Genomic DNA, 24,150 nt, shown 5'->3' on the forward strand with positions numbered 1-24,150 from the left:
AATGCCCAGGCTGGTGGAGTCTTTCGTTCATTCTATTATGCATTTATTGAATATGTCCACATGAAAATGTTTCTCAGTGTTACAGTATATGTTGTGATATATACAATACGTACTTTGATAATAAATTTACTTTGAGCTTTGAAATAACATTGAGAAAATCACAATCCAGTAATACAGATTGTTTTTTAAATGATTATAAGGTAGTAATTATGATTTTGTCTGCCCTCACTTGCAATGGGCCATCACATTTTCAAAGATATTGTGCATAAATAACTTATTGATCTGACTCATCACACTGATGAAGGCCGCAAAATAGTCCATCCTCTGAAGGAGTAATTTCTGGAGTTCTTTGTATAATAGCACAGGTAAGTGATTCAAGGTTACAATCATAGTTCCTCCTATACACTATTTAATGCTAATAATCACATTATTATATTCCATCTAATTTTCAATGACTCAGTGGCTCAGTTTAATGTCAGAGAATGTATGCGGTGTACAACATGAAATTATTACTCTTCACAGACATTCAGAAAACAGAAGAAAAACTCGAACGAATGACAGAAAATGTTGGAATCCCAAAGCTCCCCTTCCTTCTCCCACAAGCAGCCACAAAAGCATCAATCCTACCTCCTCCCGCTACCCCACTACTTCGACATCTCAAACAGGCTCTCTCTCTCTCTCTCTCTCTCTCTCTTTCTCTCTCGAGAGATACTGCTCCTGCAACAGACCAGTGGGAGATCAACAGCTTGCTGATTCGACGTTACAATCTGTAGCGTCACTTATTTGAGTTCCCCCAACTTGAGGGCCTTCTTTCTACAGCAGCATACACTGCTGTCTCAATGTTTCAATCTCCTGCGATGCTTTAGTTAGCGAAACCAGTGAGGAACTGGGTTGTGCACAGGGCCGCACCCCGAAAACACATAGCGATAGCAAAAACGCCAGGACGCTTGGCGAGTTCTCAGAGCGTGAACCCACCACCGTGAAAAACCTCAGTTGAGTGTAGATGTAGACCATGGACTGCACCAGCAACCCAGCCATCTCAAAAAAGAAAAAAAAGATATTAAAAGAGAAGGAATTAAATTGTTTCACCGACGAACTGGAAGAAGTTACCCAAGTCTGCGAAAACCTCTGGTGCCATCTTTAACTCCTCCCATGAACAGGCCAGGGTTAAGTTTTAAGGAGACAAGGGCTGCTTTATCCTCTTTGGACCTCTTCTGTTTAGTTTCTACTCTGCTGTGGATAAACATTTGAGATTGTGTTTGTGAAGACCAACCTACCTTACGCTGCTTGTCCTTCACCATCGGTATCACGTTTTCTACTTTGTTACCCTAGGACATCCACATGAAGCATGTCTTAAATTGGAAATCTGGCATCTCTGGGATTGTAAGCATTATACATATTTGTCTGCTTCACTTTTCTTTTTGCAATTTGTTTAATATATTGTTCAACAAAATTATCCTATTATTGGTAAATTCCACAACTATCCACACCAATAAAACTGTACCAAGTTTCAAAACTGTGGGATATATGGTAATTTAGTTTTCTGTTTTCTGTGATTTCACTGAACAAAGATAAAAGAGCTTTCTAGATTGACTTACTGTGCAATTACAGTATTTTTGAGAAGCTATTAAATACCTTGGATATATTTGATACAGCGATAGCCCATCCAGGATTAAAACCAAGAGACTGGATTTGCTGTACACAGTTGTCTTTGGCACTTGGTGTTACCCTGAATACAGCCATCCCTCCCTCCATCAGATTAAGTACCTAATTCCTTCATCGCTGGCTCCATACCAGCTACAGGCAAATTGGCAAGGCTCTGCAGCTGTACCTCCCAAACCCTTGATATGTTGGGTATGACATCAGCAGCAATGGTGTGCTTAATAAGAGTGAGAATTATAGACCAAGATGTCAGTGGACTGGTAAAATAGGCTTAAAAAAATTAACACCAGAAATTCAATCCAGAAATTTAATGTAAGCCTTTGGAGAAGGGTAATAGTTGAAAGTTCATAGTAAATTTATTATCAAAGTACATAATGTCACCATATACTACCCTGAGATCCATTTTCGTACGGGCATTCACAGTAAATAATAAACACTATAGAATCAATGTAAAACTGCATACAACAGAGATGGACAAATACCCTATGTGCTAAAAGACAAACTACAAATACAAAAAGAAAAGAAGATACTAAATAAGCAATAGATATTGAGGGCACGAGTTGTAGAGTACAGAGTTTGTGAAATCAGTTCATTGTTGGAGTGCTTGAAGTTCTCCCCTCTGGTTCACGAGCCTGGTGGTTGATAGGTAATAACTGTTTCTGAACCTGGTGGTGTGGGACTTGAGGCTCCAGTATCTCCTTCCTGATGGCAGCAATGAAAAGAGTGCATGACCTTGATGATGGATGCTGCTTTCCTGTGATAGCGCTGCTTGTAAATGTGCTCAATGGTGGGAAGAGCTTTACCTGTGATGGGCTGGACTGTATCCACTACTTCTTGTAGGCATTTCTGTTCGAAGGACATTGGTGTTTCCCTAGCAGGCCGTGATCCATCAGATACAAGGGAATAGATAATAAATGATAGAAAACAAAAGATGTAGATGAACGGAATGGTCCTGGATGTGTTACCGTAGATTCTTGAAGGTAGCAGCAGCAGGGGCAAGGTGGTTAGGACACAGATGGACACTTGTCTTTATTGGTAAAGCTCCTAAGCACAGAACCAGACGGGTCATGCTGGAATTGTGAAAAAAACATTAGTGATCCCACACGTGGAGTACTGTGCAGTTCTGACTTGGGTACTGCCTGGAGCACTGGAGAGAATTCAGGAATTTTGGAGGGAAGGAAGCTGTTAATTATGTGAAGAGATTGGCTTTGGCTGGAGCAGGTTTGTTTGGATAAGAGTGAAGCTTTAAATGAGCTGTGTAAATTTGAAGGGCCTAGGCTGTGAAGAGGGAGGGCCCTGAAGTTATTTGGCTGATGAGGTTCCATTTATTAGTTTTGTATTTTGAAGTGCCCTTGCTGTAATTTTAAATTATATTAGCCTTTCCAATGATATGTAAGATAATATTTTGGCTTTCTTTGGTTATGGAAACATCTATGAAAGTCTCTGGGGCGCTTCAATATGTTATTTCCCATGAAAAACCATTAAAGTGTGTTGTGTGATATTTACTGGAAGTATTTGACAGTTTCCCCAAAAATTGGGATTATGGCGCGTCAAAGGTCCGATTGTGCAAGCTTGGTCCTCCTAGAATTACTGCCTGAAATCCATGTGAGCACTATTGCAAAATAACATGTTTATACCAAGTAACATCCCGCCCTTTTCCCCCATCAATCATGCTCTTCGTCTCCGTTGAAGTCAGTGGTTTCTTTGGTGAATCCCCATTGCAACTTCGGGGAATCCCAACAAGACTGGACTCTGAATTTGGATTCCATGGAATTTGGTGTCAGATCAAACTGATGATTTAGCCCAGAAAAAAATCCCAATGCATCAATATCTGAACTTGCTGCTGTAGCAACAGCTGAACGTCAGTAGTTTTGATTAATGCCAATTGCAAAAGCCAGGCTGACCTTGCCCATTGAGATGACAGAGTGTGAATTCTGTTCCAAAGGTTAGTGCAGGAGCTGAGGTGAGAATGCTTGTTGATGTAACTAGTCATTGCATTGTTTCCCAAACAGAGACTGCTGAAAACTTGCATAGGATTATAAATGAAATAAAGCCACAAGACACCAATGATTATTTTGTACAAGTGAAAGTGCTGAAAAGTGATGAATGCAGAGAATCAAGTAAAAATCTTCGTGGATACTGCAATTCTACTGAAAATGTGAGCATGACCATGACAGGTAACAAAATCAATTATTCTTCTGAGCATTTATTTATGCGAAGGTTCACACTGAACACGGTATAAAGTTAACCACGATTAGATAGGCTTCTGAGGTTGTGCTGCCTCTCTGTCTACAAAGCAACCCCACGGGAATTTCAATGGCCACAGTAAGCTACACTCATAAAAACAGAATATAGCAATTCTAGGTCATTCACCCCATTGAGTTGACTCTGCCATTCAGTGACAGTATGAGTCCACTCTCCCAACTACCATAAAATTCTATCAATCTCAGACCTGAATATACCCAGTGGCCAAGCAGGCAAAATCCTCCAAAGCAGAGTATTCAGAACTTTTGGGGGAACAAATGGCCTTTTGCTTATCCGGAGACCACCACTCATTTCTGAGCTCTCTTGGCTGAAGATGAATTGGTTCAACTTGTGTAATCAAAACCTATCAGAATGATGTGTCATCTTATTTGGAGTAGAGATAAAGATATTCTTGAGCTATTAAGGAAAAGAAACACTTCTTCAAACCTATTGTGATCCTCCCTATTATTTCTTTAAATTTACATGTTAGTTCATAACTTCAGTCGGATTCTTCCACTTCTAATTTTGAGAGAAGTGACAGGCTGTAATATTTTAAACAAGCGATACTGCAGATCCTGGAAGTTCAGAGCAACACACACAAAAGGTTGAAGGAAATTAGAAGGATAGGCAGTATCTCTGGAAACGAAAAAAAAAAGGCATATCTTGGACTGAATCTTCGTCTGTTTAATTTTTTATCTAGCTTTTGCATTTATAATCCACCCCCAGCCTAGTCTTTCACCCTCAATAAAAAGGAAGTCCCAGGTGAATGATGGAATGATACCTACCATCTACTAGCTACTATTGTGCAGTGAGAACAAATCAAATCAAATCAAGTTAATTTTCGTTCAAACTGTATATGGATACAGTCCAACGAAACAGCATTCCTCTGGGGCCAGGGTGCATAACATACATTCAAAGTAGGCAAGAGAGAAAAAAACACACATCGTTATGGAAGAAACTACATGTGTAGTCTAAGTCCCTGAACGACACGCAAATTGATTGTGTCGGTCCAGGCAATCCAGCCTGTCATTCCACAGGATGAACACTGGAGGGCAGCACCGACAGGAGAGGCCAGTCCCCAACGGAGCACGGATGCCATGCTACACCGCCTCTGGTGTGTCCTTACTTGGACTGTGGAAGCAGGCAAGCCCGCGGTTACAGTGAGGCCGATGACTGCCTCATCGGCTGTCTCACCAAACAAAGGAAACAGGCCTGTGGCAACTTACATTATCGATGTCCAGCAGGGTCTTGGGATTGCAAAAGAAACATCTAAGACAGTCACTCATTCATGGTTATGCTGCACGCTGCTTTTGCGCACCAGCTTCAATGTCTTTGAGCAGCAGGCAGCAGCATATTCTGCACCCAGTTCAGCTCCTCCGAACCCTCTCCAGCTCGTCCGCAGGCTTCTCTTCCTCCCGGCCAACCGCCGGCTTCTCTTTTTCTGGCCCGTCCACTGGCTCCCTCGACACCCTAGTGGGCTACCCTGAACAACGAGCAGATTACTGATGCAGTACCCCTAACTCTTAGAATCCGGTATAGTCTTACGATCGTAAAAAAACCCATTTTAAAAAGAAAAGTGCACCTTTGTTTGGCCCTGGAGAGGCCACTGCATTCAAATGTGCTGCCATCTTACTGGAAGTTCCACACCATCAGCTTCAAGAGCAAACTATTTAACCTTCAGCCATTCACTTCTTGAACCAACCTGCAGAACATAGTCATAGTCATACTTTATTGATCCCAGGGGGAAATTGGTTTTCGTTACAGTTACGCCATAAATAATAAATAGTAATAGAACCACAAATAGTTAAATAGTAATATGTAAATTATGCCAGTAAATTATGAAATAACTGTTATAATTTCTTCATTTCAGTGACACTGACCATTCAGATCACTTTGCACTATAGTAGACAGTCTTAATTGTGTTCTTTCCTGTAGAAACTGTGTATAACATGTTTTGTTGTGAATGCTGCTTATTGGATACTATATGCCTGTATAGTGTCAGGTAAGCAGCATTCACAACAAAACGTAAGTTATAAGACCTTAAGATTTCAGAGCAGAATTAAGCCATTTGGCCCATCGAGTCTGCTCCACCTTTTCATCATGGCTGATCCATTATCCCTCTCAGCCCCAATCTCCTGCCTTCCATGATTCCATAAGACACAGGAGCAGAATTAGGCCATTCAGCTCATCGAGTCTTTCAGCCTTCTCCCCGTATACCTTCATACCCTGACTAATCAAAAATCTATCAAACTCTGCCTTAAATATACCCAATGATTTAGCCTCTACAGCTGCCTGTGGCAATGAACTCCACAGATTTGCCACTCTCTGGCTAAAGAAATTCCTTTTCATCTCTGTTCAAAATGGGCATCCCTCTATTCTGAGGCTGTGTCCTCTGGTCTTACACTCCCCCACCATAGGAAACATCCTCTCCACATCTATCGAGGCGTTTCAACATTCAGTAGGTTTCCATTGAGGTCATGCCTCATTTTTCTGAATTCCAGTGAATAGAGGCCTGGAGCCAACAAATGCTTCTCATATGACAAACCTTTCAATCCCAGAATAATTTTTGTGAACCTCCGTTGAACCAATGTCTGCACATCCCTTCTTGGATAAGGGGCCCAAAACTGCTCACAGTACTCCTGCTGAAGGCTTTCGGCCCAAAACGTCGACTGTACTCTTTTCCTAGATGCTGCCTGGCCTGCTGAGTTCCTCCAGCATTTTGTGTGTGTTGCTTGGATTTCCAGCATCTGCAGATTTTTTCTTGTTTGTCACAGTACTCCAATGAGATCTCACCAGTGCTTTATAAAGTCTCAACATTACATCCTTGCTTTTATATTCCAGTCCTCTCAAAATGAATGTTAACATTGCATTTGCCTTCTTCACCTCCAACTCATCCTATAAATTAACCTTTATGTAATTCTGCCCAAGGACTACTCTCGCGTCTCTTTTACACTTTATATATAGATGTAGAAGCTTTTGGTTTCCTCTTAAATATTATTGGCTAGCTTACTATTCCATTTTTTTCCTTTATAATTTTTTTAGCTACCTTCTGTTGGCTTTTAAAAGCCTCCCAATCCTCTAATTCCCACTAATTTTCGCTGTATTACATACTCTTTCTTTGGCTTTTGACTTCTCTTGTCAGCCACGACTGTCACCCTGCGTTTAAAATACTTCTTCCCTTTGTGATATATCCTGCACCTTCCGAATTGCTCCCAGATATTCCAGCCATTGCTGCTCTGCCATAATCCCTGCCAATGTTTTTTTCCACAGTTTTGGCCTCTCCAATTCCTTTTACTCCATTGTAATATTAATACCTTGAACGTCAGCTTCTCCTTCTCAAGTTTCTGAGTGAAATCTACCATTATGATCACTTGTCCCTAATGGTTTCTTTAACTTAAGCTCTCTAATTAATTCCGGTTCATTGCACTACACTAGTCCAGAATAACTGATCCCATAATGGGCTTAACCATGAGCTGCTCATAAAAGCCATCTTGTTGGCTTTGTAAAAACTCCCCCTCTTGGGATCCAGCAGCATCCTGATTTTCCTGATCTACCCGCATATTGAAATCCCCTATGATTGCCTTTTTGGCATGCGTTTTCTATCTCCTGTTGCAATTTGTAGATCACACCTTTACTACTGTTTGGGGGTCTGTATATAACTCCCATCAGGGTCTTTTCACCCTTGATGTTGCTTAGCTCTACCCACAATGATTCAACACCTTCCGACCCTGTGTCATCTCTTTGTAATGATTTGATTTTCTTTTTTAACCAACAGAGCCACACCACCCCCTGTCTACTGCCTGACCTTGTGATATAATGTGTGTCCTTGGCCATCAAGCTCCCGGCTATAACCTTCTTTCAGCCACGATTCAGTGAAGATGCCAATCCGTAACTGTGCACACATTCAAATATAACAGCTTCAGTCCTGTATTCACCTTGTTTGATTTGTCTGCCTTTTACGTTGCAACTCATCCTGTTGACTGCAATTTTGCCCAGTCATCAGCCTCTCCATGCTAGTGGTCTCAGTACACATTGCCTCTGTTTGTAAACCCACTACCTCATCCTCAGCACTATCCCTCCGGCTCCCATCCCCCTGCTCTATTAGTAGACTAAGGAATGGGGTATACACAGTTTCTACAAGAAAGTCTAGTTTATTGGCATTTGCACGAATCTATGAATGGACCTGTGCATGCATATATTTGTACATACGCTAATAAACTGGACTTTGTCTACTTCTTAGCCAAATTGAAGCAGCTTATTTTCGACTTGTCTGCCATCTGGTGGTTCATTAAAGAATCAGCAGAATCATTGAAAACTTGGTACACTATTCCACCGATTGCTATCCAATTCACAGTTCTAGGAATGGTTATTTTGGGGTGCTTGGAGGGTGCACATACTGTGGAGCATCCTGTTTAGAATAATATCAAAATACACGAATAGTGGAGATTTTAAATTTGGGATTACATTTAATCCTATGTGAGGAGCAATTTTTTCTGATCTCTCTATTTCGTAGGACAAACATGACAATAACATTTGTAGTCCCAATACAAGGTTTTGACCCTAAACTTCAGCAGTTACCTTCTCCCAACAGATGTTGCTCGACCACTAAATTCCTCCAACGATTTGTTTTTTGCTATATAATTTTACTGTTTCTCGTAGTTTGTCTTCAGTTCTCAGCTGGAGGCACTGGGTGGTGCTCTAACACTTGGTATTGTCTTAATGTAAAACCTGAATTTGTGAATATTCGTGGTGTATTCAACACAATTCCATAGAAGAAGCAAATCTAATTATCTATTAACTAAGATTGAAAACCCACCAACCAGAAACCGTCTTTGAGCATGTTTTCAGAAAGGGTTCACAGTTGAGTAATTTGGATTAATTTTTCGATAACTCAAAAATATTGTTTGAATAAAATCATCCTGACAGAATTAATTGCAGGAAATGTGGGCAAATATATTTTCTCGTTTCATTCAGATATTTTGTTCAAAGTTCTGTTTTGTTGTAAACTTAGAGAAAATTTAAATGATCATGACGTAAAATTGTCTTGCAATTGGATCCGTTTCTGAAGCTGTTAAAGTAATTATAAACTAGTGTTGTGGAAAAGAACATTGTACTTAATTACATATAATTTCTATTAACCTACATGTAAAGATACTAAATGTGTTGACTGGAGAGTTGCCGTGAAGTTTTATGTTAGATACTTCTATTGTGGCTGGCATACTTTAATGTGATGGTCAGGATTTATCACGTATATTGGGTTTTTGAACTTGTAGCTACCCTTGGGATATGATATCATAGAGGGCAAGAGATCAGTTATGAGTAAGTTACTCTGACTACCTCCTGCTACGTGACAAGAATGGTATTGGCGAATTTCCTTATTTAATTTTTGTTATTGAGATACAGGGCAGAGTAGGGCCTTCTGGCCGTTCAAGCTGCACTGCCCAGCAACCCCTGATTTAACCTTGTCCTAATCACAGGATGATTTACAATGATCAACTAACTTACCAACTGGTACGTCGTTGACTGCGGTAGCGAACCTGAGCACTTGGAGGAAAACTGTGATCACAGGGAGAACATGCAAACCCTTTACAGGCAGCGGCAGGAATTGAACCTGGGTCGCTGATACTGTAAAGTGTTGTGCTGACCACTACACTACCTGCCCCCCTATTTACAGTTTTATCAAAATGTATTAAGGATGGTAATTTCTAATTTGAAATTACATATGTTTCTCATATAGTATATTTTAATAAGTGCCGTAATTGCCTCAAAATCATAGTAAGATGAATAGAAAATACTCACGGTGCCTGTTACTGTGGAGATGACTAGTCGCGTGTGATTTTTAATCTATTGTCTCTATTTACCATAAGCAGATCCAGCCGGACGTTCCTGTCAGGTTACTGCTCAAATGGTTCTTGTGTGTTGTTGGAGAAGTATGAAGGAAATCTCCTTGCTGTTGGGATTCTTGTGTCAAAATTTGCCTGTTCAGTCAGCACCCAACTCAAAGGACGGACTACTCTCATTCCACCAGGTATCATTTCAATCCCTTTGTAAATAAGTGTGATTTCCATGTGGAGCACAATGACATTGGCAGATGTATTGACACAAGTGCTGAAAAGATATACAGTAAAACTTCATAATCCTTCATTTGCCTGTATTGTGCTGTAAGTTTTCTATGTTTCTATACCAGGTAATTTCTAAGGTAAGGACATGTTTGGCACAGCTTTGTGGGCTGAAGGGCCTGTATTGTGCTGTAGGATTTCTATGTTTCTGTCTGATTGGTTGGCAATCATGAAGGACCAGCATTTACTGTGATGTTAGTCCAGAATGTGAGCAGGGCATCCAGTGGGGTTTGCAACGAGCCAAGCTTTCTTAGCTGGGCCTCGGGTGTGGAGAGATCTGGAGTTGAATGTGAAGTACTGGAGGTCAGGAATGCAGGTAGGCTTATGGCTGGAGTAGCATCTGAAATGCTTGTATGTTTCCTATTCCTTTTAAATTCACCAGCTTCATCAGAAAATGTATGTTACAGTGTAACATGTAAGAAATGGTGAAGTAGAAGTTTTTAAAGAAAAAATATTAATAGGAACAGTATATAATTGTCTGGAAGATCTACGGGTCTGATGCTAACAGAGTCCCAAAATTTATCGGAATTGTACTCTCATGATTATGAAAGAATACTGGTATTTAAATAATCCCAAGAACAATGTAGTTAAATTCTAAATTCATTCTTAGTTTGCAGATCTGTTCAGAATGTGTAACTTATCAGAGAGCTTGCTTCTGATGGCTCAAGTCCTCGGGCACAAAAATGGTTGCTATCTTCTATGAAGTCTCTGTAGTGCCTTACCAAATGTTAAATAGTCTCATCGTTGTGGCTGTCCTTCGAGGTCGAGGATGATGGTCTTCGTTCTGTTGATCTACTTGTGGGCTCTCAAGTGGCTTATGAGTCCAACCTTGGCTTCGAAAGTTCTTCGGCATTCAGGACAGGTAGTTCCAGATGGCAGATCGGGCTTTGGTTGTTGCTGCCTCTCTTTCTATTTTCTTCTCTTTTCTTCTAATTCTGCACACCTGTTGGCTTCGAGAGTTGCTGTTCCAGAGCAGAGTTAGATGGCTTGATGTGACAGACAAATAATTTCCTTTAATTAGATTTGTACAGTTGATGAGAAAGTGATTTTGCTTTTTTTTTTGCCATGATGTCCCATCACTAGTCGATGTTGCACGGTGCATTGTAATGCTTCTGCTAGGGAATATCCATTTGCTTGTTGAGAACAATATTATATCTGGATCTTGTATTTCTTGTGAATATTAGGTGTTTCCCAGCTGCCACAGGACCCTGTGATCACATTTTTCTGCGATCAAGGGAAACAAATTTCTTTTGAAGGAATATAATTTCCGAAAAAAGGATGTTCAACCTGAAGCATTAACTCTGTTGACATCCACAGATGCTGAGTGTTTCCTGTTTTTTTCTGTTTTATTTCAGATTTCCAGCAACTGCAGTCTTTTAAACTTCAGGATTATAATTAAGTCTGATCATGCACAAACTGCTGGAATAAACTGCCCGGTCAATCAAAACTGAAAATTAATTTACTACAATTACAGAGATAGACATTGCGTATGATTTTGGAGCCTGGCATCAAATCTTATTGACAGGCCTATTATGCTACACATTATTGTGAAATTCTTGTTTGGCAGTAAAAAGAACTGTAAATGCTTGGATTAAAATACTGCAATCCAGATGGAATTGTTGCCAGATACAGCATTTACATTTCCAATGCATTATCCTATTAATAAAGCAGTTCAATTTCATTAAAACTCAAATGTTTTTTTCGTATTTTTCCTTGGCCATTTTCATCATTTTTGTTTCCATGGTAAAACCTGTACTTATTTCCAAAAGCTGGCTGGTTGATTACATTATTGCACCATGTAAATATGAATGACCTTAACAAGCACATACAGGGTTGCTTTGTTATTGTAGTCATTGTTAGACCAGTAGAAAAACTCAATGGGAAAAGATCTTATTCACTGCCTAGACAAATTAATCATTAGTCAAAGAAAATTTAATTATTTCACTTGTACAATGAAATAAAAAAAGTAATTTGAGAATATCTATATAAGAGAATGAAGGCATTACTGATGAATAGAAGAAGTAACATACATCAAAGTTGCTGGTGAACGCAGCAGGCCAGGCAGCATCTATAGGAAGAGGCGCAGTCGACGTTTCAGGCCGAGACCCTTCGTCAGGACTAACTGAAGGCCTTCAGTTAGTCCTGACGAAGGGTCTCGGCCTGAAACGTCGACTGCGCCTCTTCCTATAGATGCTGCCTGGCCTGCTGCGTTCACCAGCAACTTTGATGTATGTTGCTTGAATTTCCAGCATCTGCAGAATTCCTGTTGTTTGCGTTTAAATAGAAGAAGTAAACACATTTGGAGTACATAGGTCTTCCAGATTTTCTTTCCAATCATGAAAGTATGAGGAATGAAGAATCACTTCTTCCAAAATTATTGTATTGTTTTCCCTTGTAACTCTCATAATTAGTTGAGTTTCATTAATGCTTGTCACTCTGTACCTGGCTAGATTGTAGTAGATTTATAACTGTTAAAAAGGGTCTGAGACAGCAATGCATTCTGCAGCCTATCTTCTGTTTTTTTCAAATTTAAATTATGTCTTCATTTTGTTCTGAACAGAGCTAATTTATGGATTACTGTTTACAAATAATCGGACACAGATGAGATATTTAACTTTCTCGTAATGGTTACATGGGCCAGGCCATGAAGGAATATCTTTTCCTTATAAGTTTTTAATGATGAATTTGACATGATGTGAAAGTAAATTGGGCTTTCATATGCAGCTGAATGATTGAGAGCGTCACTCTGCAGAACTGCACGGTTTTCAGTTATGCAACATTTAGAAAGGCATTTCAAGGATTTTTTTAAAATCTGGAGTGTCCCATACTTTATTATGTAACCTGTTGTGTAATTACTTGGCTAACCTTCAGTTAGCTATTTAAGCCCCAATGCTAATATACTTGCAACACAGCTCCCAACTGCCATTAACTCTCCTAACACTATTTCAGCAGACCCAGATGACAGTTTTATTTAGCTGATATAAGCAATGATATTAAGGGTGATAAAGGACCAATATTATTTTGGATTATAATTCAGTTTTGGATGTTTGAAAAATAATTAAATTAGGTATTGATGGCATATAAGCATTGGTTATTCTTTTCAAATTATTAAATAAAATGAAGTTAAATTTTATGATTAGAATAGTCTTTCATATCTTTTTTTGATGGTGTCTCAACAAATCCTATTTCTTCCTTGCCAGCATCTTTCTTCCTAATTGGATTAAATGCAGCCTTGATTGTTAATATTGGGTCCATATGCTCTTGACCTTCTTAATTAATCTAAATCCTAAAAAGCCGGCGATAGGAACCAAAATTCAGTTTAACAAGAAATTTGCTAAATTGGCAGAAGATGGGATTTAACCTGGGCCTTCCTGACCTGCAGAAAGGCCCAGGTTTGGACACTTGCTGCCCAAGCAGAACAAATTGAAAATTGTTGTTCAACAAATATTGTTTTACAGACTGCTTAGCTGTTATAAGGTCTCTGCTATTGACTTCCTTCCACTGTATGGGAACTCATTGATTACATAATACACTAAAGTTAGTGTTTTCACATACTTTGCTTCCAGATTGTGTCAGAGGTTTGAAATGGTGGCTGCAATTTCCTGGTTCTCTTAGTTTTGCTATGTGGCTCACTAGCTATCCTGTGGTTTGGCAAAGAGCGATACTTTTGATTTGAAGTCTTTTATAGATATCATTCAAACAGTGCAAGTCTCATGATCACAAAGCACAGTGATTCTAGTTTGGAAGCAGGTTATGTGATATTAAGTCGTTTTATTTGCCTGACATTGTTGTGACTGAAAGTGCGGTATTCCTCACTTAAGTTGCAAATTGTGAAAGGTAATTGGAAGAAGCTGCATTATGTGGCAATTTCCGTAACATGTTTAAGGCATTGAAAGAAAAGTTATTCAGTTAGACGTAGAGATATGTAGTTTTTTAAATCTGAGTAACCAAGCAATTAAAAGTCAATTATTGAAATGATTAGAGTGCAGGAATCAAATTGCCTTTCCTACTGTGATGTACAGGGTCCTGGCATTCAAACATTCATGTCAAACTATAATTATTGTGATTTGCAGCAAACAAATTATTGTACTCTCATGCTATTGAGGTTAGAGGATTTCTTGTATTTTTCAGTTTTTTTAAAATTAAGTACTCTTAATTAGATTGCATTCGCTGGATAAAGATCTTGGTGGTGATCATTTTCAAAGATAAACTACCCAACTTGTTACTGCATTTAAAAAAAAAGCAATTTAGCACTCTCACCATGATCACGTGTAGCTCAGTTATAAATTTGACATCAGTTACTTTTTGGTATAGTGTTCCTTGATTACATTAATTCATCATGGGAAGCTGTAAATTCAGAGATTGCCCTTTTCACGTCTACAGCCTTGGATGGAAGGCATCTGCGACTGATTCTGTCCTTTATCTTGCATCCTGTGCATATTCATGGCTGCAAAGTTGCATGTGAATCGACTTGAGCAGCTGTAACCCTCTCTCATTGCATGGAACCCTCTTTGGCACGGTAACCATTTTATTTACAGTGAAAGGTGGCCTAGCGAGAAGCTCAAAGTGCCACTCTGATAAATGAGTGGGAAAAAGACAAATCCATTAAAAGTTAGAGTAATGTTAGTGGATCTTCAGACTTTAACCAGAATGTAAGGAATTATTGTACACCGGCAGATGTGAAAAGAAAACTAGAATTGACAACATTCAGTGAAATAAAAATTAAGAAGGAAATGCATTATTTTTAAAAAATTGCCTACCTTCTCCCCCCACCCCCTCACCCTCTGCAAATCCTATTGCATGGAAGGTTGCATTGGTGCATTTACTTTGCTAATATCTCTGGCTTGAGAAATATGGGCCATTATTTTTGAATTGGATAAAACTCACATTATCTTAATGGCTTTAATTGTGTTTATTAAATTTGCCCCCTCAAAGCTTTATTATTTTATTGGATACATTTTTGATCTCCCTTTTGGTGCTTTTGAACTAGTAGATTGAAACAGTAGGTTTTTGTTGAAAAGGAAGTTCAAAGTAAATTTATTATCAAAGTACGTGTGTCACTATATACAACCCTGAGATTCTTTTTTTTACAAGCCAACTAGTGTGATATTGCATCTCCTATTAGGGAACGCGACATACCGGGCAACAGAAAGGTATACAGGGGAACACTTTAGATCTACTGATTATAATTCCATGAGTTTCGAAGTAATTATGGGGATGGATGGGACTACTCCTTGAGTTGAGATTCTAAATTAGAGAAAGGCCAATTTTAATGGCACCAGAAAGGATCTGGCAGTTGTGGATTTGGATAGATTGCTTTCGGGCAAGGAGATGCTTGGTAAGTGGGAGGCCTTCAGAAGTGAAATATTGAGAGTACAGAGTTTTGTCCTTGTTAGAATAAAAGGCAAGACTAACTGGTCTGGGGAACCTTGGGCTTTTGAGAGATATTGAGGCCCCAGTTAAGAAGAAGAAAGAGGTGCACTCTATTCATGGCTGCAAAGTTGCAAGTGAATCGATTTGAGCAGCTGTAACCCTCTCATTGCATGGACCCTCTATGGCACGGTAACCATTTTATTTACAGTGTAAGGTGGCCTAGCGAGAAGCACTGAGCCGTCTCTATTTCCTGAGGAGACTGAGGTCCTTTAACATCTGCTGGACGATGCTGAGGATGTTCTACGAGTCTGTGGTGGCCAGTGCTATCATGTTTGCTGTTGTGTGCTGGGGCAGCAGGCTGAGGGTAGCAGACACCAACAGAATCAACAAACTTATTCGTAAGGCCAGTGATGTTGTGGGAATGGAACTGGACTCTCTGACGGTGGTGTCTGAAAAGAGGATGCTGTCTAAGTTGCATGCAATCTTGGTCAATGTCTCCCATCCACTACATAATGTACTGGGTGGGCACAGGAGTACATTCAGCCAGAGACTCATTCCACGGAGATGCAGCACAGAGCATCATAGGAAGTCATTCCTGCCTGTGGCCATCAAACTTTACAACTCCTCCCTTGGAGGGTCAGACACCCTGAGCCAATAGGCTGGACCTGGACTTATTTCATAATTTACTGGCATAATTTACATATTACTATTTAACTATTTATGGTTCTTTTACTATTTATTATTTATGGTGCAACTGTAATGAAAACCAATTTCCCCCGGGATCAATAAAGTATGACTATGACTATGCACAATAGGTATGGACAGCAAGGAATGAATGAGGTGCTTGAGGAGAAAAGAAAGGAAAGAGAACACTTGAAGGAAATCCAATAGGGCTAAAATAAGGCATGAGGTTGCTCTGGCTAACAAGATTAAGGAGAATCCCAAGGGCTTCTACAGCTATTTTAAGTGCAAAATGATAGCAAGAGACAAAATTAGTCCACTTGATGATCAGCGTGGTCATGTATGCTTAGAGCTGAAAGAGATGGGAGAGTTAAATAGATTTTTTGCACCTGTATTTATCAGGGAGACAGAGTCTGTAAAACTGAGGCAAAACAGAAGTGAGGTCATGGATCTTATCTGGATTACAGAAGAGGTGGTGTTTGCTCTCTTGAGGCAAATTAGGATGGATGAGTGTCCAGGGCCTGACGAGGTATCGCCTTGGCTAGAGCTGAAACTGTAGAGGTCTTTAACACGTCCTTAGTTGTGGGTGAGGTGCCTGAGGACTGGAGGATAGCTAATGTTGTTCCATTACTTGAGAAAGGCTCTAAGATATGGTTAACTGGATCAGCAGATTTATAGATGACACCAAGTTTAGGGGAATTTATAGGCCGGTGAGCTTGACATTAAGCGTGGGTAAGTTCATGGAAGATATTCTAAAGGACTGGATATGTAAATATTTGAATAGACAGGTCCTGATTAGGGATAGTCAATATGTCTTCGTGCATGGTAGATGATGTCCAACCAATCTTATAGAGCTTTTTGAGGATGTTACTTGGAAGGTTGATGAAGGAAGGGCAGAAGGTTGATGAAGGAAGGGCAGTGAATATAGGCTACGTGAACTTTAGCAAGGCCTTTGACAAGGTCCTGAATGGGAGTCTAGTCCTGACGAAGGGTCTCGGCCTGAAACGTCGACTGTACCTCTTCCTAGAGATGCTGCCTGGCCTGCTGCGTTCACCAGCAACTTTTATGTGTGTTGCGGGAGTCTAATCCAGAAGGTTTGGTTATTTGGCATTCAGGATGAACTAGTAAATTATATCCAACATTGGCTTAGTGGAAGAAGCCAAAGAACGGTAGTTGATGGTTGCCTCTACAACTAAAGGTCTGTGACTAGTGGTGTGCCACTGGGATCGGTGCTAGGTCCATTAATGATTTGGATGATAATGTGGTTAACTGGATCAGCAGATTTATAGATGATACCAAGATTAGGGGGGTAGTGGGCAGGGAGAACACTATCAGAGTTTGCAGTGGGATCTAGAACAAGCTGAAAAAATGGGCTAAAAAATGTCAGATGGAATTTAATGCAGACAAGTGTGAGGTGTACTTTGGGAGGATCAAACCAGGGTAGGACTTGTATGGTGAACTTTAGGGCATTGTGGGGCTCTGTAGAGAAAAGGGATTTGGGAATATAGATCCATAATGCTTTGAAGGTGGTGTCACAAGTACATAGGGTTGCAAAGAGAGCTTCTTGGCTCTCAAAAATCGCAAGTGTTAAGTATAGGACGTGGGATGTTATGCTGAAGTTCTGTAAGGTGTTGGTGAGGCCAAATTTGTAGTATTGTGTGTAGTCTGATCACCTACCTATAGGAAAGATATTAATAAGATTGAAAGGGTAGAGAAAATTTACAAAGACGTTGCTGGGACTTGAGAATCTGAGTTCTTAGGAAAAGGTTGAATAGGTTAGTACTTTATTCCCTAGAGTGTAGGAGAATGAAGGGAGAATTGATAGAGGTATGCAAAATTATGAAGGTATATAGATATGGTAAAAGTAAGCAGGCTTTTTCCATTGAGGTTGAGTGAGGCTAGAACTGGAGGAGATACATTAAGGCTGGAAGTTGAAATATTTAAGGAGATCATGAAGGCAAGCTTCCTCCTTCAGGAGGTGTGAGAGAATGAATGAGCTCCCAGTGGAAGTGGTTGATGTGGATTTGATTGCAACATTTAGAAGTTTGGATACGTACATAGGTGGAAGGGGTATGGAGGGCTATGGTCCAGGTGCAGGTCGATGATGCTAAGCAGAATAATAGTTTGGTATGGACCAGATAGCCCAAAGGACCTGTTTCTATGCTGTAGAAAAGACTAATTTACTGAATATTATTGAAGATGTGCATGAGCTATTGCAACCTTTGTCACTGCCTTTCAATCGCATCCAAATCAAAGGTTGCAAAATCCAGTTTAGGATTGAAGTGATAGAACAATCTAATGACCTGACAATTCTACTGCCTCGTTTACCACAGCCTACTTCACATGAGTTCATAGGTTCTATACAGGAATCTTACCTCTACATACATGTGTGTAGGGGTCATAATTGTGTCTTTCATGGTTTAAGCTGTGGTAAATTTCTAACTATTGCTTAGAACAAGCATGTCCAATCCTTGTTTGAAATATATTTTATTTTTGCTAAACAAGGCTGAGAAACTGTTGAGGCAATTTGAAATGGTGCTCACTGAGTAATTCGATTCGAGTTGATGCCAGCTGTTCCCCTAAGCATTCGTCACACTGGATGGAAGATGGGAAGCTGTTTTCCCATGGGGAGAAAGAGAACATTATTATGTTATGAACAGTTGCTCACACACTCTCAGTAAGTGGTTGCAGATCTGAGGCAGATGCCCTACTTTATGTATCAGGTAGTTAGGCGAATGCAGTGGCAATTTTATGATGAGAAAAAGGATGAATGGATTGTGGGGGAGAAAAAAGAAAGCTTAAAGCTATATCAGAAATCTTTGTGAAACACAACAAATTTTGTTGGATAGAATTTAAGAAATATATCTTTGTAACTTGGCCCATCTTATATTGGCCTGTCATTCCCCATCTACTGTCTGTTAGATGATCATTGTCTTCCTTTAATCCTGCCCATATTATGTATAGAGCCAAACTAAGCCCTTTTGGGAACAGAGGAACAGTTTCTGTTTCAGTTTGACTCCTCCTTTTCTCATTACTTCCATCGTAGAATAGTCACTTACAGTGCCTATAAAAAGTATTCACCCCCTCCCATTGGAAGTTTTCATGATTTATTGTTTTACAACATTGAATTACAGTGGATTTAATTTGGCTTTTTTGACACTGATCAACAGAAAAAGACTCTTTCGTGTCAAAGTGAAAACCGATCTCTACAAAGCGATCCAAATTAATTACAAATATAAAACACAAAATAATTGATTGTGTAAGTATTCACCCCCCCCCCCATATGACACAAACAAATCATCACTGGTGCTGCCAATTGGTTTTAGAAGTCATGTAATTAGCTAAATGGAGATCTGTTTTGGAGACCCACGTGCAGTCAAAGTGTTCTGAGATTGTTTTAAAAATACATCTATATCTGGAAGGTCCAACTGCTGGTGAGTCAGTATCGTGGCAAAAACTACATCATGAAGACAAAAGGACACTCTGAGCAACTCCGCGAAAAGGTTATTGAAAAGCGCAAGTCAGGAGATGGATGCAAGAAAATTTCTAAGTCACTGATAATCCCTTGGAGTACAATTAAGTCAATCATCAAGAAATGGAAAGGATATGGCACAGTTGTAAGCCTGTGTAGAGCAGGCCATCCTTAAAAGAGAGAATGAGTGACTGTGCAAGAAGGGGTCTAGTGAGGGAGGCCACCAAGGAAGCTATGACAGCTCTGGAGGAGTTACAAGCTTCTGTGGCTGAGATGGGAGAGACTGCGCATACAACAGCTGTTGCCCGGGTGCTTCACCAGTTACAGCTTAGGAGAATGGCAAAGAGAAAACCACTGCTGAAAAAAAACTCGTGAAATCTCAGCTAGAGTTTTGCCGGAAGGCATGTGTGAGACTCTGGAGGCAGCTGGAAGAAGGGTCTATTGTCTGATGAAACCAAAATTGAGCTTTTTGGCCATCAGTCTAAATGCTATGTTTGGCATAATCCAAACACTGCACATCATCAAAAACACAATCCCTACTGTGAAGCATGGTGGTGGCTGCATCATGCTGTGGGGATGCTTCACTGCAGCAGGCCCTGGAAGGCTTGTGAAGGTAGAGAGTAATGAATGCAGCAAAATACATTGAAATCCCAGAGGAAAACCTGATGCAATCTGGAAGAGAACTGTAACTTGGGGGAAGATTTGTTTTCCAGCAAGGTAATAACCCCAAGCATAAAGCCAAAGCTACACAGAAATGACTTATAAACAACAAAGTTAATGTCCTGGAGTGGCCAAGTTAGTGTCTAGAATTCAATCCAGTTGAGAATTTGTGGTTGGACTTGAAAAGGGTTGTTCACTCACAATCTTCATGCAATCTGACAGAGTTTGAGCAGTTTTGTAAAGAATGGGGAAAAATTACAGTGTCCAGATGTGCGAAGCTAGTGGAGACCTATCCACATAGACTCAAGACTGTAATTGCTGCCAAAGGTGCAACTACTAAATATTGATATGAAAGGGGTAAATACTTAGGCAATCGATTAATTTATATTTTATATTTGTAATTACTTTAGATCACTTTGTAGAGATCTGTTTTCACCTTGACAGTCTTTTTCTGTTGATCAGTGTCAAAAGAAAGTGAAATTAAATCCACTGTGTTCAATGTTGTAAAATAATAAAACATGAAAACCTCCGGGAGGGGAGGAGTGAATACTTTTTATAGGCACTTTATATCCACGACAAGCCACAGATTCCCACAACAATGTTCATCCTGCTTCCCGTAACAATTCCATTCCATTCTCCCAGTTTCTCTTGGTTATTGTACCTGATGATGATTCTTCCCACATCAATGTTTTGAGATGTCTTCCTTCTTTAATTACTGTTTATTCTCTGCCTTTGCTATGGGCTGTCAGTTGTCTTGTGCACAATTTTCCATATTTATGCTTTTGCCCTCTTTGTCCCATCTGCAGCGAGAATAGAGGTCCTTTTTTGTCATTTTGAAGCCCACCAGCCTGCACATTTAACCAATTACCTTCCGTAACTTTGGTCGTCTTCAACACAATGCAACGAGACAGACCGACCTTCCCCTCTCCTTTTAACGCATCCTAAGGACCATCCCCCGTGACTCCTTGATCCACTTCTCCATCTCCACTAACATTCACTCGCCTTCTCACATTTCAGCAGGAGACGCAATGCTGCTTTTCCCCTTCATATTCTGCAGGGATGCAAATACAGCTCTGAGGTCAAGAACAGATTCACTTGCACAACTTTCACATTAGTATCACACGTTCGATGCTCTTAGTGTGGTCTCCTCTGTGTTGATGAGATCGAATGCAAAATGGATGACCAGTTTGCAGGACATTTCCTTTCGATCTATCTGTATGACCCTGAGCTTCCGGGTTCATGGTAATTTAATTCTCTATCCCATTGCCACTCTGATTGATATGTTGTAATCTAATGAAGCCCAGTGGAATCACCACATTGTTTCTTCCTCCTCAAGTGCTGCACGTTGTGTTAATTATTTTCAGCTTTTTTCTGTTTTTAACTTGGATTCGTAGCGCTAGTGTTTTTGTCATTTTATTATTGTAAAATGTTCATCATCATCATTATATGCTGTGTCTTATGATGTCATCATTATGTGCCATTTCATATGATGTAGGCAGTCATGGTCTTCTTGGCAAATTTTTCTACAGAAATAGCATGCCATTGCCTTCTTTTGGGCAGTGTCTTTACAAGACAGATGACCCCAGCCATTATCTTCAGAGATTGTCTGCCTGGCGTCAGGGCTTGTGATATGTGCCAGCTGCTTATACAACCATCCACCACCTGCTCCCATGGCTTGACATGACCCTGATTGGGGTGCTACACCTTGCCCAAGGGTGACCTACAGGCTGGTGGAGAGAAGGAGCGACTCACACCTCCTGTGGTAGAGGCATATCTTCTTTAAAAGGGCTATCTATATTTTAATCCATTTTGTTTTGTCAATCATAAATTGCGTTTCATTCTTGTAGAATAAAAATTTCCTTTATCAAGTTTTAAAAAATGTTGAAATTTATTACCCAGACCAATAACCACTGACTAAATAATGGGTCAGTAGGCATGATGGAACAATGGCTTCATTTGTCATACTCTAACTCTGAAGCGATAGGATTACAGGCGGACTAAAACTCTCTCAGCTGCAATGCTATTTGTGTATTTCCTTTTAAAATGGTGGCCTTGATCTAGTGCCAGATAATCAAACATGCCTAAAGTCCTGCCTTTCTCTTAGTGCTGCTACACTTTGTCAGCTAAGCCACTCTCTCAAAACTGCTCCTTCAGAGATCAGTCGGACTGCTCTGTCAGCCTCATCTCTGCATTGATCCAACCTCTCTTTCAGGGCTGCCCCCTCCAAAATACTTATTGCTAAAACATGATGGATTTTACAGTGCTGGGTGACAGGTTTTCCTGTATATTGCGGATATTTACTTGACATCTTTATTAGTCAGTTGCAAAGTGAAGCATCTTTATTTCTTCAATCCAATTTTCTTCCTTTACTAAATTAGCCTCATTGTAAGCTAACTAAATTATCGGCAAGGAGCTGTTACTTCAATATTCAGTACAACAAAGATGTTTTGCTGTTCTTTGGAAAGCAGACATCACAACATAAAACCACAGCGATAAAATAGGGAAAAATGTGTTAATGAGTAGTTGCCGCTTTTGGAATCTTTTGAGCATTAACGTAAACTGAAAGTTCCCAGCAAACTTCACTGACAGAACATTACTACTGATTGAAGCAAATTTAATTTAAACCTTCTCACAATCCAGTTTAAGATGGTGCTATCAAAGATGTGCGACAGCTTACTGGTAAGTCATAAGGCAAGATATTCTACTAAAAACATCGTTCCTGGAGCAAATTGTGGTGAATTGTCACCGCAGACAGTGAGGAGGTAGGATGAGGCGAAGCTGATTTGGGGGATGCACCATGCTGAGGCATTGCGAGGTGCAACGTGTTCGAGCCAGTGTAGTAGACGGAGTTGGTATAGTTGTCAGAGGCGCAGTGAACGATTTGGAGAGGATTTGATGCCGAAGAGTTTTGATGCCTGTCTCCCTGACCCGAGATACGAGGTTGGATCACTCTAAGCACCAAGCCGATTTGGTGAGGTTGAGAATGGCTCTGGGCTGGGTGGACTAGGCATTTCGGGGTGCTAGGATTCAGTCCTGTAGTGTGGCATTGTCCGGTGCTTGGACAATTTAAACAACAGCCCAGATAGACTGGAAACCCGCCTGTCGGGTACGGAGGAGAGGGTTGGTCTGATTTCACTCGCTCTTCCGTGAATGCTTATTCCTTTCTCTGCAACACCGAGGCTGTGAACTAATCCGGCTGCTGTGTGTTTCTGCTCTGCTGGTGTGATGAACTGGGGACAAAGGCTTGGGTTTACTCTGGCTACTCTGGGAGTGGATCTGGGACTCAATCTGGTTTGGGATGCTAGATCTCTTAGTTTATTTGGGGCATTACACCGCTTAATGGTGACAGGAGACTGTTGCCGAAGCTGAGTGCACTTGTGTGGCCGCTGGACGCTACCTTGTGCTTAGAGCAAACAGTTTTTAAGTCGTGTAGTTGCATGCGCTTTTGTTCCAAAAGCAGTGATTTTTGTCACTGATAGTTGGCAATAAATAAGCAGTAAGACAATTCAGAATTGTTTTGCTTACTATTTTTTTAAGCATTCAGGCTTGGAGATGCCAGAAATGGCTGGGAGGGAAAATGAAATGAATTTTATACTTCAAGAATTTAGGAACTACGAAAAATTTGAAGGTATTAGCAATCATCTTGAATGTTATGATGAAAAAGAAGATTTGGGGGATGCAATCATCGAAAACATTGTATGAAAGCAGCCCATTATCTGCACTAGGTATCTGCGCTGATTTTGTTCGTTTACAATTAAAAGAACATGGCAGCATACACTGGATGAATTTCTCCATCGATAACAATAGAACTAATACAGAGTTTTATCGTACTGTAGCAGTATTGGTGGTGTTCTAATTTGTTATACATTTCATTCAATTACATCATTTGTTACTCAAATAAATGGTGGTTCACCTTTTTTATGCTTTTTCACCTATTTC

General features: G+C 40.1%; 1 protein-coding gene across 3 annotated transcripts in view; it reads left to right on the forward strand.

Annotated features, from left to right (window-relative positions):
* LOC134350466 (tRNA (32-2'-O)-methyltransferase regulator THADA-like) overlaps window positions 1-24,150 on the forward strand; it is a 429,822-nt gene that overhangs the window by 59,693 nt on the left and 345,979 nt on the right. For 2 of the 3 annotated variants that reach the window (XM_063055680.1, XM_063055682.1), the window contains exons 19-20: window positions 3,675-3,839; window positions 9,774-9,934. In XM_063055680.1, coding sequence (XP_062911750.1) covers window positions 3,675-3,839; window positions 9,774-9,934 — 326 coding nt within the window. The remainder of the gene's footprint in view (window positions 1-3,674; window positions 3,840-9,773; window positions 9,935-24,150) is intronic. The other variant, XM_063055681.1, reaches the window with a different exon arrangement.

This window comes from Mobula hypostoma, chromosome 8, assembly GCF_963921235.1.
Source record: "Mobula hypostoma chromosome 8, sMobHyp1.1, whole genome shotgun sequence".
Classification (NCBI taxonomy): Eukaryota; Metazoa; Chordata; class Chondrichthyes; order Myliobatiformes; family Myliobatidae; genus Mobula; species Mobula hypostoma.